The sequence below is a fragment of the Coenobita brevimanus genome, chromosome 102, assembly GCF_032717465.1.
Source record: "Coenobita brevimanus isolate Jiangsu-jjx chromosome 102, ASM3271746v2, whole genome shotgun sequence".
In the NCBI taxonomy this organism is placed as follows: Eukaryota; Metazoa; Arthropoda; class Malacostraca; order Decapoda; family Coenobitidae; genus Coenobita; species Coenobita brevimanus.
In genome coordinates, this window is record NC_137055.1 from 35,569,245 (window position 1) to 35,587,133 (window position 17,889).

Consider the following 17,889-nt stretch of genomic DNA (forward strand, 5'->3'; position numbering starts at 1 on the left):
GTCTTGCCCTCACACTTTCTTCTCACGTTGTCTTGCTGTCACACTGTCTTCCTCTCACATTTTGTTTTCCTTTCACACTGTCCTCGTACATATCTTGCTGTCACACTGTCTTGCATCACACTGGCTTGCTGTCACAGTGTCTTGCTGTCACATTGGCTTGCTGTCACATTGTATTGCTCTCACACTGTTTTCCTCTCACACTGTCTTGCTGTCACACTGTCTTGCTCCCACACTGTCTTGCTGTCACACTGTCTTGCTCCCACACTGTCTTGCTCCCACACTGTCTTGCTGTCACACTGTCTTCTACTCACACTGCTTTCCACTCACACATACAAGTGTCAGTATGCCAATTAAACCACTCAGTAAGTGGTTGTAGAATATTTCCAAAACCCATCAAATTAGTTGTTGATCAATCCCAGTCTGTCTGGCCGATCATACCCATCAACCTCAGTCAAGCACTCACCGCTGCAGTGCAGTCCCATGCATTGAACTGACGTTCCCTTGCGGCTGACAATGCCCTGAAGCTCGGGGAAAATTGTGAAGGTTCGATTCCTGGAAGAATACCGCATTTGCGTCTCCATCCAGTTAACAGGGGCACCGTAGCAGGCTCCACGCCACCCGGTTATCTGGTTATATGGTTACCACCCAGCGTTGTTTATGGTTTCCTGGGTTACAGGAAACCAGTCAGTGTAGAAGTACGTGAAGTAGAGAGAGGAGTAATAAAAAGTGGCAGGAGGAAAGGGGGAAATAGGAAGAGAGGGGGACAGACAAAGAGGTAGAATGATAATGGCGGAGACAGCAGTAGGCAGCACCACTGTTACACTGTACATCAAGTGAGTGGATGGAGGCTGCCACCACCTACCACCACCACCTTCAAATCAGTACTTAGGTATAGCAAGTCTTGTCTTAAAATGGACCTCTTTAGCAAATAAGGATGGGTTGAGCTGTTCTGTGGTGTTAAAAGAATACTCTTTTCGAAATACTCCTAGCATGAACCTTTTACCTTTTTAGAAATAGTGGTGGAATGTACTTCTTGTTCTTCAGGAATAGTACTGGAGTGGACCTGTTAGTCTTTAGAAATAGTCTTAAGCACGTCCACTAATCTAGAATATGTCTTGTCTTATAGTATCTTAGAAGTGATCGTGGCATGGTCTAGTGTTGTCCTTAGAGAGTCACTTTCTTCACTAGAACTGTCTTCAAGTATTTTTTCTTCTTATATCGTCTTATTAACATCAGAGCAACGAGGAAGTATATATATTTTTCTCCACCACCCCAGATGATTGTGTTAAGCTTTAGGTCCGTATTCTCTTAGGGTAAGGAGACTCCCTAGCACCCTTGATCCGTGGCGATTTATTTTCCAAACTACCCATTAATAGATTTTTTCAGCCTCACACATACTGTATATTTCAGAAACAACAAGTATAAGGCTGAATTAACAGTGGTATATCTGGGGAGAAACTCTGTGTGCAGAATTCTTTCATACATAATTATAATAATAAAAAAAAGTGAATAGAATGGCCATTGCGTGTGATTTGGGTGTTGGCATTGGTATTTGTGGAAAATTGATAGTAGGTGGTTTACGTTTTATGGACTTTGGTTTACATATCCTCACTTTTTACCTCCGCCAACGAAGTTGGGGGAACTTACGTATTCACCTGTGTTTGTCTGTTTGTTTGTTTGTTTGTCCACACGATATCTCCAAAAATTCTCAGTGAATCTCAATTAAATTTTGTGGAAGGGTGGTCCATGGGCCAAGAAAGAAATGATTAAATTTGGGGACGGATCCGGATGCGGATCCTATGTATCCCGTACAATATGCCCAAAAGTTCTTAATGAATTTCAATAAAAATTTTGTGGAAGGGTGGGCTGTGGGTCAAGGAATAATTTATTAACTTTGGGGGCGGATCCGGATCCTATGTATTCCACACAATATCTCCACGGATCCAGATCCATTTTAATGGCAGTGGCATTGGCGGAGGTATACACTAGATGAGTACTCTCAAGTTACAAACTGAAACCATTATCAGACTTTTTTTTTTTTTTTTTTACTATACCTCGCACATTTCCAAATATTCAGAGTTCCTTAGTATACCTGTCGATATACTAATGTTTACCAGCGTATACTCGCTTTCAAGTGTGTTTTTAGTAGCATATTCCTTGTTGGACTACTTTGATGTACATTGTTCAGACCTTTGACGTAGACTTTTTGCCACACCGTATTACCTCTTCACCACCACACCACCACCACCACAGCCAGAGCAACTACAGCCATGACACACCACCACCACATTCACCACACTGCCGCAAGATGACGTCGCCTCTCCGGAAACGTCTTGCGAACCGTAATTGACGTCGTTTGGATTCCTACCACAGGCGAAAACTTGCTTAATCTGTCCGATTGATTAAGAAAGGAGACTTGATTGACTTGATTGATAAAGGTGATACTGCTGGAAGAGGTTAGTGACTCAGAGTGCTGGAGTCACGCGCGTAGCAGAGAAGTGAAGGGCGTGAGTGACTCGTGACTAAAGGGAGAGGAGCTGGTGACTATAAGTGACTCGCACGCACGAATCTAAGTGTCTTTCCCCCACGAAGCTAAGTGACTCCCCCTTAAACAAATAAGAGGCGGGGCTGGTGACTCTTAAGTGACTTGCATGCACGAATCTAAGTGACTCATCCGCCGCACGATCCTTTTGAAGTGACTCACCCCCCGAGAACCTTTTTAAGTGACTCACCGCACACCCCCACATACCTAAAAGAGAGGCGGTGCTGGTGACTCTATATTTACGTGACAGCAACACACAAATCAGGGGAAAATGGAGTTGGAGATCACGCAGAGGACCGTCTCGCACAAGGTAACCAAGATCACGAAGAGGGACGAGTACTACAAGAAGACCAAGCCTGTAAGTACCACACCTGTCATTACCACTCTCATTTCCCCTCTCTGCCTGTAATTGCCTTCTGCATCATTACATTACTCTCTCATTTCCCCTCTCTGCCTGTTATTGCCCTCTCTGCATCTTACCTTCTCATTACCCTCTCACTTCCCCTGTCTGCCTTTAATTGCTCTCTCTGCATCATTACCTCTCATTACCCTCTTATTTCCCCCGCTCTACCTTTAATTACCCTTTCATTTCCCCTCTTTGTTTTTAATTCCTCTCTCATTTCCCCTCTCTGCATTTACATACCCTCTTATTTTCCCCTCTCTGCATTTACATACCCTCTCATTTCCCCTCTTTGCCTATAATTCCCCTCTCATTTCCCTTCTCTACCTTTAATTCCCCTCTCATTTCCCCTCTACCTGTAATTACCATCTCAGCTTCACATTCCCTTCTCATTACTCCCTCATTACACTCCCATTACTTTCTCATTTCCCCTCTCTGTCTTTAATTGCCCTCTCATTTCCCCTCTCTGTCTTTAATTGCCCTCTCATTTCCCCTCTGCCTTTATTTACCGTCTCTGCATCTGATTACCTTTTCATTTCCACTTCATTACATCAGTGCCTTCTAATCTCCCTGAAGCCACACACACAGCCAAACAAAATTCATCCCAGCCATCTTACTCCATTTCTTAAAGTTTATTTGTATTGAAAAACTAAATATTAATGAAAGTAGACAATGATAAAGCTAAATATTAATGAAACTAGACAGTGATGAAATAAATAAAAATAAACTAGATATTAATGAAACTAGGTAATAACAAAACTAGATATTAATGAAACTGGATATTAATGAAACTAAATATGAATTAAACTAGATATTAATGAAACTAGATAATGATGAAACTAGATATTAATGAAACTAGGTAATAATAAAACTAGATATTAATTAAACAAGATATTAATGAAACTAAGTATAAATGAAACTAAATATTAATGAAACTAGATACAATACTCAATTTTTTTTTTTTTTTTTTTAAATCGAGGCGAAGATGCACTGGACAGGTTGGTGATAACTGAAAGCAACGTTACTTAATAATCTCTTTACACGTTAGCATTATTATTTGACAACATATATCTCAGGGGGTGATATGGGTTAGTAAATGTTATTCGGATATGTTGCATTCACCCAGTCATCACCACCCTGTCAAGTGGATCTTCGCCTCAATAAGAAAAAAAAAAAAAAAAAAAACTGAGTATGCAGTGATGTAAGTAGCTGCTAATGAAAGGAACAGCCCTGCACTCTCCTCTCTGCCTTTCTCATCATCTCTCTCCACCTCACCCTTACTTCATCAGCCCAAACCATTTCTGTGTGATTTATTTATTTATTTATTTATTTATTTATGGCCTGTTTGCTGGTGTGGGTTTTGCGGTAGAGCAGCCAAGTTTTTTTAAAAGTTAACTATCTTTTCTATATCATTTCTAAATTAACCATCTTTTCTATATCATTTCTAAATTAACCATCTTTTCTATATCAATTCTAAATTAACCATCTTTTCTATATCAGTTCTGAATTAACCATCTTTTCTACATCATTTCTAAATTAACCATCTTTTCTGTATCATTTCTAAATTAACCATCTTTTCTATATCATTTCTAAATTAACCATCTTTTCTATATCATTTCTAAATTAACCATCTTTTCTGTATCATTTCTAAATTAACCATCTTTTCTATATCATTTCTAAATTAACCATCTTTTCTATATCATTTCTAAATTAACCATCTTTTCTGTATCATTTCTCTTTATAATTCCTTCTCCATCTGTCCGTTTTCGTCCATTACTAATTTGTTCCGTAAAGGTATATATATTTTTGAAGCAAGTTTTATTTTTCATATATCTCTTAAATGAAACATGATGTATTTCTGACGGTTCAGGAAGCTCCCTAACACCTCTTCTTTACCGGTTTGTTTCCGCCTGTGCTAAGTTCACCCCTTCTCCTCGATTACTTTTTTTTTTTATGTATTCTTGCTGCTGCCAGATGATTTAAGGAAGGTCCGTAACACCTTTTCCATTGCGATTTACTTTTGGATACGGTTGGTTATTATCCTTGTCCACGTTAGCTGTTCAAAGTATGGCGATATTAGAATGTTTTACATGACACGGAGAAGGACGGCAAGATGTGATAGGCAAAATAAGTCGCTTAGGAAATGGTGTTAGGGAGCTTCCATAACCGATGAGAGTACGGGCCTATGTGGAATCTCCCAAACACGTCTTCCTTTCCTATTTATTCCCGCTTGTCACGATAATATGTTGTGGAGAGGATGGATAGTGAGAGACTAACCAGGAGAGTGTTTGTGAGTGAGGTGGAGTGGGCGAAAGGGAGGGGGAGACTGAGGATGAGGTGGAGGGATGAAGTAAAGATGTCTGAGAGAGAGGGAAGTGTAAGTTGGGGGAGGGCAGCGAAATGGCCGGGGACAGGGCGACATGGAGCAGATTTGTTTGAGGCCACCCCTTACGGGATTAAGGCGTCTGATAGATAGATAGAAGGATAGATAGATAGATACATAGATGGAGTATAGTTATTCCCTATAGGCCAAGGATGGTACCAGAATGCAGAGTTATATATATAGGTGTGTGAGGGTTGGAAATAGTGGTGACGAGGTGGGGAGTTGGATAAATATTTGCGCTAGTCTCCCCTTCTGTTCCACCTCTCTTTGTTCCTCTCTCTCTCTCTCTCTCTCTCTCTCTCTCTCTCTCTCTCTCTCTCTCACCTCAAACCCGGACGTAATTTATCGCCAACTGCCTATGAACTTGGCCTTTCCGAGCTGCGTATCATAATATACCAATAAACAGTGATATGATGGTAAACAGATGGGCTCTCAGGCATGTGTTACTTGGCTGGGCTGTGACAGGACGCAGGCCATACGGAATACTTCACATGTCAAGAGATAACGGGGGAGGCGCCGTTAAAAAAAAAAAAAAAAAAAAAAAAAACTTCAACACATCCTGAGGCGCCGAGTTAGCTGACATTTACATATTTCGCTTGGTAAGAGATAGATAGATAGATAGATTGATAGATAAATAGATAGCTAGATAGATGAACTTATAAATAGATAAACCGATAACTGCAGTAGACCAGTTAGCCCATGATAGGCAGCTCCTGCAAGTGTGATTAAATAACTAGAATAAGACAAGGCTAGCAAAGAAAAGGCTCTCCCTCACCCACCAAACCCTCCGACCGAAAAACCTGCAGGAAAAACTCAGAAGCAACACCACGCAGTATAGAAAAACTGGCGTGGAGGTATGCGCTATGTGAATGCCTTCTAGTTTCCGTAATACTTCATGAACAGCATCACATACTCACACATAGGGATAATATTTTGTTATAATTTAGCATGCAACATGAGGAGATGGCAATTTTGGGCCAAGTTAGAGTAAAAAGAGTATAGGATTTTTTTGGGGGGGGACCAAGTTAGAGTAAAAAGAGTATAAGATTTTTTTTTGAGCAAGTTAGAGTAAAAAGAGTATAGGATTTTTTTTTTTTTTTATATAGCAAGTTAGAGTAAAAAGAGTATAGGATTTTTTTTTTTTGGACCAAGTTAGAGTAAAAACAGTATAGGATTTTTGTTTTTTTTTGGATCAAGTTAGAGTAAAAAGAGTATAGATGGAAGACTGAGGGAAGTGTAGTGAGGCGGTGTAATTCGGGGATAAGATTCAGTGTTGTTTCCCCTCGCGTCCGACATTACAGGAGTGCGGGGAGTGAGGGGAGAGAGGGGAATGAGGGGAGTAAGGGGAATGAGGGGAGTGAGGGGAGGCATGGAATTAGAGCGTGTGTATTTTTGCCCTCATGTTGCCAGGCGCAGAGGGGAAAGCGTGAGAGCGCACACACATACACACGCACATGCAAATATACGGGCGTACATACATAAATACACACACCTGGCCTACACACATACACACACCATTGTCTTATCGTGTCATTGGGGCCGACGCACACAAAAAGCCTCTTGTCTGTGTACACTGGCAGGAGTATTGTGCCAACAGGGGGTGTACAGGTCTACATACCTACCTACCTACATACATACATACATACATACATACATACATACATACATACATGGATACAGACAGACAGACTCATAGACACATTCATACACACAGATAGACATACATACAGCCATACTTATAGACATACACACATGTGCACATAAATATACATATTGGTCGGACCTTCGGGATTCTTGTCTACATGGACCTCATAATACACTTTACGTACACCAACTAAATACACACACACACACACACACACACACACACACACACACACACACACACACACACACACACACACACACACACAAGCACTTATTTTTATCGCAGTCGAGGTGGGATAATACTGAGTTATTGACAAGTGAAAATAGCTGATGTATTTCCCAAGAGTTATTTCTTCCTGAGAGAGAGAGAGAGAGAGAGAGAGAGAAAGCGATAACCTGAAGCAACCCTTTCATAAGATGGCGAAGTACGACTTTGGAATGGATTTTTTCAGAAAGAGTGAGGTATGTGAAAGTCAGAGTATTATAGTGAGTGTGTGTGTGTGTGTGTGTGTGTGTGTGTGTGTGTGTGTGTGTGTGTGTGTGTGTGTGTGTGTGTGTGTGTGTGTGTGTGTGTGTGTGTGTGTGTGTGTGTGTGTGTGTGTGTGTGAGAGAGAGAGAGAGAGAGAGAGAGAGAGAGAGAGAGAGCAAGCAGGGTGGAAATATATGAAAACTCACACGCACATGATAGGACATACTGCAGGCACTAACTTTAAATGTCCGCCAGCGATGAGGTTTGAACCGTAGACTCTGGGCACACGTTCGCCAGACCAGTACGCCATCACCTGAGCCACTGCATCTCCAAATTGTGTTCCAAAGGGTTAAATAGGCTTCCAAATCTTGCCTACTATTTTATATCACGAAAATAAGGGGAGGGAGTCTGACTAGCCAATAGCACGGTGTGTTTATTGGTGCTATCTTTGCCTTGAATACTAATAGCCGGGAGATAGTGCCAGGCTGACTTCCTGCACACACACACACACACACACACACACACACACACACACACACACACACACACACACACACACACACACACACACACACACACACACATACAGATATACATGCAGTAAACGTGCAGAGAGAGAGAGAGAGAGAGAGATAGGGGTAATAAGGACTAGGATATTACTTGTCTGAATTACCTGCCAACTCATTAAATTCAGGTGATATACTGTGGCACTGAACTCTCTCTCTCTCTCTCTCTCTCTCTCTCTCTCTATGGTTATGTGTGTGTGTGTGTGTGTGTGTGTGTGTACTGTAAAGTCTCCCTGGGGAATTTTAACGAAGTCTCAGGTCGTAAAAAACTAATAAAGGTAAGATCAAGGGTGGTCACGTGTGCTGTGATGACGTGGGAGTGTGACGTCAGAGATGCTAGTGACGTCAGCATCTCCCAGGTTCAGGCAATTCCCACAAATCATGTACATTACAGGGATAGCAAGTAAATAAGTAAATAAATAAACCGGTAAATAAAAGTGACATTTTTGTTATGAACGCCTCCAGTGCTACATTGAAAAGATTATTATTATTTCCAGTACTGTTATTTTCACGCCAAGCCGTCATAATCAAGCCTAACAGAGAGCTAACTTGAAATCCAGACTGGGCAAGCATCACCAAGGACGTTTTGCTTAACAGCGGGGAAGGAGGGCGGAGTTTGGCACCGAGAGCCATCTTGGAAGCGTTAAACCTGACAGCGAAGACCATCAAACAAAAATCGCAAAAAAGAAAAAGAAAAAGAAAAAAAGGGCTTAATTTAATGGTTGTTTGTGGTGTCTGGTTTGAAAATTTATGTGGATGTAAAAGTAGAATATTGAAATGACTAAAATGGAAAGATTTTTTTAGTTTAAAGTAGGAAATAAGGGAAGAAATATCGTAAAATAATATACCCGGTATACGCGTAAGTGTGTAGTTATTTGTGATGACCCGTTTGAAAATTTGTGTGGGTGTAAAAGTAGAATATTTAGAAGTAAAGTTGGAATATTTTGAGTTTAAAATAGGAAATATTAAGAGAATTTTAAGTTGAAAAATTATGTGACTGTAAGATGTAGAATATTGAAGTGTAAAGTAGAAAACTTTGAATGTTAGAAAATATGAAGGGAATATTAGGCTGAAAATTTCTGAGCTGAAAATGGAAAACACTCTGGCCAAAAAAAAAAAAAAAAAAAAAAAAAAAAAAGGTATGTATATTGGAGTCGTATTTTATGTGGGCCTGGGAATTTCCTAACACCTATTCATAAGCGATTTATTCTGGACATTGCACCTGAGTATCTTCGTGTGTTATTGATGCAGTGGCGAGGCGATATAAAAAATACATAAATAACTTAAGGGTGTAATATGCAAACTAAGTCGCTAAGGATGAGGTGTAACGAATTCTCCTGTGACACCTAGCTTACCATCTTTGTTCGTAGGGATGCAGGTTCGATTAAGCTCCAGATACTTCACTACAAGGATGCAAAAAGTCGAATAAAGTTAAAGAACAAAAAATGAAAGTTGGCATCGTATACTTTGGAGAGAGAGAGAGAGAGAGAGAGAGAGAGAGAGAGAGAGAGACTGATTAAGTAGTTGTCATGTTATTTAGGGGGGTAAGACACTTTGATAGCACCACATTATCATCATCATCCTCATCATCATCATCATCATCATCATCATCCTCATCACCTACCTTCGATATTTTTGTTGGATTATCATCACTACTACTACTACTAGGTGTTATTATTAGTGGTAGTAGTAGTATTAGTAGTAGTAGTAGATCATCATCATCATCATCATCATCATCATCATCATCATCATCATCATCATCATCACCACCACCACCACCACCACCACCACCACCACCACCACCACCACCGTCATCATCATAATACACTTCATATACAGGTTACTCTGGGCCACAGGATCCAGTTTTTGTTGTGGATGGTTAGTCTGTGGGAGGCAGCCAAGAATCTACACAGTATAATTAGCTAATGAATGAAAGTTAGGGTCCGCGGCGCTCTGGTTGTCCATTAAGCGCCCTTTTGTCTTACTGGGGAGGGACGCCTTCACGTGGTGGCACTGATATGACCGGTCGGTGGAGTTGCCTGGGTATACAAACGTCCCTCAACCCTCTTCCAACCCCCCAAAAGGAGGATGGTAAACTGTGGAAGACGAGTAACTTCAGCCTGTAGTCCACTGGGTTTACGTTCAGATGAGCCTGGGATTGCGGCAATTACTATCCTCATTTCACCTTAACTTTTCCGTTTCTTCCTTTTTCACCCTATTTTCTTTACCCTAGCCTCGGTTCCCTACGCTTGGACTGAGATAAGATGGGACTGGATGCTGTGAGGAGTGATGCTGCGATGGTGATGCTCCCTAACACCTTTTCCTAAGCGATTTATTTTGTTTATTACATCTTACTGCCCTCCTCTGCATTACATAAACCCTACCAGTGTCGCCATACTCTGCACAAATAACGTACAGAATTTTATTACCCATCCATATCCGAGAATAAATCGCTAAGGAAGAGGTGTTACGGAGCTTCCTTAAGAATACGAACCACAGTATCTTTGTCTCAGTTTTTCTCTGACAATACGAAAATACTTTTGATAATTCACACTCTTATAACTTCATCTTTTCTTAATCCTTCCTCACCTCATCCTTAGGCGGGAGAAGATGATGATGTTGATGATGATGATGATGATGCGTGTGTGTGTGTGTGTCATTAGTTTCTTTACAAATACGAAAAAAATGTCCTATTGTATATTTTAGCACGGTATTTTCTCTCCCGATACTGTGTGTGTGTGTGTGTGTGTGTGTGTGTGTGTGTGTGTGCACGAGAGAGGCAGAACAAGTGACAATCAGCTGTTGTTTTCATGGGGTCGCCATACTGTCGTGTGGGGCGAGCCAACAAAAATACCAACCAATAAGAACCCCGCGTGAAAAACAAAAGACAGGCTGCTGAGACCGTCCTTATTTTAGACGTGAAGAGGTCCTTTGTCATGCGAAGGGAGGCCATGTATTGCCAGGAAAGCAGAGAAGTTACAGAAATAGGAAACAAAACATCCCTACACCGAGATTAGCCTGCGTGACAAAACAAAACATTCCTACACCGAGATTAACCCGCGGGAAAAACAAAACACGGGCGACAGGCTGCCCAGACCTTCGTTGATATCGTACTGAAAATGTTCTGTGTCGTGGGTAGAACGCCACATATTGCTACAGAAGTTAGAGGTAAAGAGAGAGAGAGAGAGAAGGAGGGAGGGAGGTAAGAATTCAGTCTGCAAACAATAAGAACCCACGTTAAAAAGCAAAACACTAACGACAAGCTGCTCAAAGATCCTTATAGAGTTGAAGAAATCCTTTTGTCATGGCGCTGTTTTTTTGCTAGGGATGATGCGTATTTAAGAGATAAAACATTCCTACGGTGAGATTACCTGTATCATTCGTGGTTCTAGAAGGAGAACTTGCAACGTTACACACACACACACACACACACACACACACACACACACACACACACACACACACACACACATACACACACCACCACCACCACCACCACCACCAACCAAAATCACTGCCATTTCTCCAGGCCACTATCACATCCACACTCTCCTACCACCACACCACACCATACCACACCACCAAACCACATACTTCTATTACCACCACTACCAACCAGAATCATAAATATTGCTCCAAACCACTACCACAACCACACACCCCTGCCACCACACCACACCATACCACACCACCACCCTACACAGACGCACACCACCACCACCAATATAGATCAAACACTTCCTGCCTCCCAGCTTAGCTCCAGCTCTCTCTTGTCCCACCATAACATTCTATACTTGGCCCCTGACTCACCCCTCACGTTCACACTGCCTCCCTCACACTGCAACACTCACCCTCACACTGCCATACTCACAATGTCTGCCTGACACTCAATCTCTCACTCCTACCTTCATACTTCCTTCATCACCCTTATAATCCCACCCTCACCCTCACACTATTACCAAAACCATCATACTGCCTCCATCACCCTTACCTTCGTCCTACTCTCTCTCTCTCTCTCTCTCTCTCTCTCTCTCTCTCATACACACACACAGTCATTCTCCATTTTCCGCACCAACCATAAACCACCTCTCTTGACACATTCCTAGCTCCACCACACCACCACCACCACCACACCTCACATATTTAAACCAGCAAATATATCGCCCCTTTAAGATAGCTCCGATTTCGCCAAGATTGGGTTGGGTTGGGTTTGAGGCGCCATTTTGTGACAGCAGCGATGAGGGTAAACAAACAGAGAGTCTCCTTCTTACTTATAGCGTTGGTTGTGCGCTAAGGGATCTAATATAGCGTAGACTGCTCAAAATTGTGTGTGTTTGTGTGTGTGTGTGTGTGTGTGTGTGTGTGTGTGTGTGTGTGTGTGTGTGTGTGTGTGTTTCCTCAGGTGGGCAACAGCACAGTGGTAAAGCTGCGCCTCATACTCAACCACACACACACACACACACACACACACACACACACACACACACACACTCTTTGTATGTATGTATGTATGTATGTATCTATATTTATGTGGCTACAAATCAGGGATAAAAGTTAGCTTGGTTGCGACAAAATTTTTGCTCTCTCTCTCTCTCTCTCTCTCTCTCTCTCTCTCTCTCTCTCTCTCTCTCTCTCTCTCTCTCTTAAGGTTATTATAGAAACTGCTGCTACAATACTATTACTACTACTATTACTTCTAGAACCACCACCACCACTACCACTACTACTACTACTACTACAACTACAACTACAACCACCACCAACAGCGTATTAGCAGCAGAATTCAGCACATCACCGCCATCACTAGCGCAGTTGGCAGGTTGGCTATTTCGCAGTATCGCCTTCAGAATTCTTCCACTAGACTCTTTTACCTTTAACCTGGCCCAGATTTGCGTCTCTTACAGCCTCTTTCACACAGCACTTCTTCGTGACTAGCATCGTGGCCCAGATTTGCGTCTTTTGCAACTTCTTTCACACAGCACTTCTTCGTGACTAGCATCGTGGCCCAGATTTGCGTCTTTTCCAACCTCTTTCACACAGCACTTCTTCGTGACTAGCATCGTGGCCCAGATTTGCGTCTTTTGCAACTTCTTTCACACAGCACTTCTTCGTGACTAGCATCGTGGCCCAGATTTGCGTCTTTTGCAACTTCTTTCACACAGCACTTCTTCGTGACTAGCATCGTGGCCCAGATTTGCGTCTTTTGCAACCTCTTTCACATAGCACTTCTTCGTGACTAGCATCGTGGCCCAGATTTGCGTCTTTTGCAACGTCTTTCACAGAGCACTTCTTCGTGACTAGCATCGTGGCCCACATTTTCGTCATATACAGCCTCTTTCACACAACACTTCTTCGTGACTAGCATCTTGGCCCAGATTTTCGTCATTTATAGCCTCTTTCACACAACACTTCTTCGTGACTAGCATCTTGGCCCAGATTTTCGTCGTTTTGCAGCTTCTTTCAAGTAGCTCAGTGACAAAAAGGCTGTTAGAGTCTCATTCCATTGCACTTCTTCGTGACTAGCATCTTAGCCCAGGATCAAAGAATTTTCAGTAATCCCATTATTGTGATTCTCTCTCTCTCTCTCTCTCTCTCTCACACACACACACACACACACACACACACACACACACACACACACACACACACACACACACACACACACATACACTTCAAGTCCTTTTGGTACGTTCATTTGTACTGTGTCGTTACAACTTTACACTCTACAATCTTACGTCACACCACTGTACACCACCACACCACACCACACCACACCTAACGTCATTACACTTCATTCTCAACCCACCCCACCACTCCCTTACACCACCACACCACACCACACCTAACATCACCGCACTTCATTTTCACCCCACCCCACCACTTCCTTACACCACCACCACACCACATGCACTCTCACACCACCCTATATTACGCTTTCTCACATGTAACTTGTTGTAATTACACCACTCCTTAACACCACCGATACAACCGCACCACACTGTACCATCACACCACACTACACCACCACACCACACCACACTATCTTCATACCACATCCCGTTCATACCACACCTCACTTTTAAGATTACACCAACCTACACTATACATTCATGCCACTCTACACAAGCACACCACACCACACCACACCACACCACACCATAACCTCCCCGTGGACCCATCTTGTACCCTCACACTACTTTGTGATGTAGGTCAAAGACAGTAAACTACCATCTTGTTTATCTCTCTCTCTCTCTCTCTCTCTCTCTCTCTCTCTCTCTCTCTCTCTCTCTCTCTCTCTTTGTATATGTAACACGTGGACTATCCCTCTAACTCTGTTACGTATCATTTTATTTAATCTTGGCATCCTCAGAATATTTTATCGAAGTTAGTGGAATCTACAGTATGTCTAACCCCCTCAGTATCGAAAGGCCTTCCCAAACATGAATAAAAAACCCTTAACTGCGATAACAACTGACCTTAGGAGAGAAGCTTGTCCTTTGCTATGAAGATAAAGTGAATTATAGTAAGAGAGGCAGTAAGGCAAGATGATAGGAGTAATGAACGGGATTTTTTTATTGTTAGGTAAGTCCTCCCTGCAACAGTAACAGAGCACGGGGCCAGGGTCGGCGTGGCACTCTAAGCGATGCCGGAGACCTGCAATTCAAACATATAAACACTTTTCTTACCACACAGTCCTTTACTCTTACTCTTATTTGTAGTTGGGGTTCAAACTTTATTACATTTCTGGAAGCAAATGGAATACAGATGGGCTTAGAGGTGAGTGGACGAAGACAGAAATAATGGAGGGATATTACGGCAGGAGTGTACTGTAATTCGTCATGAACGTCATTGAAACAGTGTGCAGGGGGCAGGCCACTAAGATTTGCCCAGTTCCTTTTATAAATACACTGCTACCATCATTATTACAGGTCTTCCCATAAAAAAAATAAGGATTGATGGTTTATGGCGTACTTTAACTTCTGGGTAAAAGAGCAAAGGTAAAAATTGGTCAGGTGAGAGGTAGACTCGCGACCCACGAGATGTGATCGTGGCTGCAGGACAGCTGGGTATTATGACCGGCCTTACTAAAAATACATAATAACGCGTGAGTGACGGCTGGCCATTCAGTGTGTTGTTGGAGGCAGTGGGGAGGGTGCACACTGCCGCTGCCTGTTGTTGATCTATACCTTGTTAGCTCTGCACAGCGGGTTCCAGAATCGCCAAAATGGCCAACCGGTTGACCAACGTCGGCAGGCCTAGCGACGATGTGAGTACCGGATAAAGGATAGTTGAGTAGCCACATCTTAAAAGAAAAAAAAAGGAGGGACTAACGTGTTGCCAGGCCGTATTCTTAGGAGACTCAGGGGAAGAAAACAAAAATCGGAGGAGCCAAGGTGGAGCTAAGCCGTATTCTCGGGGGGGCCAGTGCTGTACAGTATACACTCTTTAAAATACTCGGAATTTTCAAAAGGGGTTGATAGTGGGAGGTCCCGTAGTCAAGGGGGAAAGGGGGTGTCATGGCCCTTCCTAGACCTCCACGTATCTACCACAATTAAAAAATTAAAAAAAATACGAGTTTCTTAGTACGTCTTCGCTGGCGCCTTATTCTGCTCATCACACGTCAACACCGTCTCTTGTTATTTATGCAGTTTGCGTTAAGGTTATAAACAGCGTACTGGAGAATGTTGGGGTGTAATGTGCAAAACATATAGCTAAGGAAGAGTGGCCTGCTACATAACCTTCTGTCACCTAGAATACAACCCCAAGAGTGATATGCCATGTCTGTCTATCTGTCTGTCTGTTAACCTGTTTATCTACCTACCTACCTACCTATCTATCTGTCTATCTATCTGTTTACCTATCTCTATCTATCTATCTTCCATTGTTCAAACCCCTCTATTTCTCAGTGGCCTACCATATTACAAGCCATCAAATTTTCTGTATTTGTTTTCTGTATTTTGTCGTAGTTGCACAAGACTGCGGTCAGGTGTGGGCATGGTGTACAGATATTGAAATTCAGGTGTGTAGTGTGTCCTTCATAAATCTTCTGGTCTTCTGAAACAGACTCAGATTTCTGTCCTTTCCCTCGTTGTTCGTATCACTACCTGGTTCATCGCTCTCATTATCATCCTAACCCCTCCGCTCTTGATGCCGGTGCTGTTGAAAGATAGGTATATTTCACTTTAAAAATGTGTGTGTGTGTGTGTGTGTGTGTGTGTGTGTGTGTGTGTGTGTGTGTAATTCACCGGGTCGGTCAGGATCACTTGATGGTCGTGATCGTCAGCTTTTACCCTCCCGGAAGGGAGCTGAGAGCTCATATAGTCCGATCTAAGGGCAAGGCTGTGACCTTCACACACGCACACACCCGTCCCCTTGCTCAAGGGGGACAGTAACCACCCACTTCGTCAGTGAAACTTTTCGCAACCTGAGCGAGGCGCGAACTCCCGTCCACCAGTTGTGTGTGTGTGTGTGTGTGTGTGTGTGTGTGAGAGAGAGAGAGAGAGAGAGAGAGAGAGAGAGACCAGGAAAACAGACAAGATAATGTGCTTTGAAAAGTATGAAAAGAACTTAGTAATTTCCCGGAAACTAGGTGATACTCAGGTGTTCTGTACGAAGTTGATATTTTTTGTGTAGTCTTCTCACAGGTTAATATCAATACTTTTCATTTCATTACAGAACTGTTATGTTATTCAGAGGCTTTACAATATACATGCATAACCAAACGATTCAGTTATGTAGAATTATGTAGGCACAGTATAGTAAGATATTATAATATATACTATATATGTATATAGATACATTGATAGGTAGATGAATGGATAGACAGAGATAAGTAGATAGATATAGATAAATTGGTAGGTAGGTAAGTAGGCAGGAGAGAGAGAAACAGAGAGAGAGCAATTTTAGACCACCAAGTTAGATTAAAAATATATAAAGTAATCGAGTTCCTGAGTCCCTGTAATAAATTCACACACACACACACACACACACACACACACACACACACACCGCTCGCTGGTGCAGTGGTAACGTTCCCGCTTGCCAACTGGTGGACGGGAGTTCGCGCCTCGCTCAGGTTGCGAAAAGGTTCACTGACGAAGTGGGTGGTTACTGTCCCCTTTGAGCAAGGGGACGGGTGTGTGCGTGTGTGAAGGTCACAGCCTTGCCCTTAGATCGGACTATATGAGCTCTCAGCTCCCTTCCGGAAGGGTAAAATGCTGACGATCACGACCATCAAGTGATCCTGACCGACCCGGTGAATTACATGTGACTGTAAAGCTCGTAGATAACTCACACATCACCTCTCGGTCACAAGTACACACCATCTAAATTGCTTCATACGAAGCATATTTCATACCAGACTGGAGTAACAGACCCATGTGATAATGAAACAACACCTATAATTAAGAAATAGGGAAAAATTTACTCCAAAGTGTCTTAAAACATGGTTTCCCACGTGCGGATCTCTCAAATATCGCTCCGTAGGCGAGCGTCCTAGGTTTCCATGGCAACGTGGAACAGCAACCAATCAGGAACTGGAATCCCATCCGGGAGGCTGTGCTGACGACACCAAGGTACTACAATTTTTAGAAATATAAATGAGCTAGAATATTATCAGTTAAATAGGAAGCGTATATATAAAATCAAATTAATAAATTGAATTATATTATTTGAGTTAAATGTAGCTACGGTATGAAAGAACGAGAGTGAAAGTATTGTAAAGGTGTGTGGGCTGGAGCAGACGAAAGCTCAGTGTTGTTGTTGTGGTGACGCTGTGTGTGACCCTCTTGCCGTATCTCGGGATTGCCCCACTGACTAGCCGTGAGTTCACATCTTTTACCTTCAGTTCATTGACAGAATCCCATCATGCCACGTGTGCTG

At 42.5% G+C, this 17,889-nt stretch overlaps 1 protein-coding gene across 5 annotated transcripts in view; it reads left to right on the forward strand.

Annotated features, from left to right (window-relative positions):
• Nucleotides 1–17,889, forward strand: part of tmod (tropomodulin) — a 135,420-nt gene that overhangs the window by 13,608 nt on the left and 103,923 nt on the right. For all 5 annotated transcript variants that reach the window (XR_013900070.1, XR_013900072.1, XR_013900071.1 and 2 more), the window contains exon 2: nucleotides 2,254–2,900. Coding sequence is in view for 2 of the 5 variants with exons in the window: in XM_080284598.1 (XP_080140724.1) it covers nucleotides 2,814–2,900 (87 nt within the window). In the remaining 3 variants the exon portion in view is untranslated. The remainder of the gene's footprint in view (nucleotides 1–2,253; nucleotides 2,901–17,889) is intronic.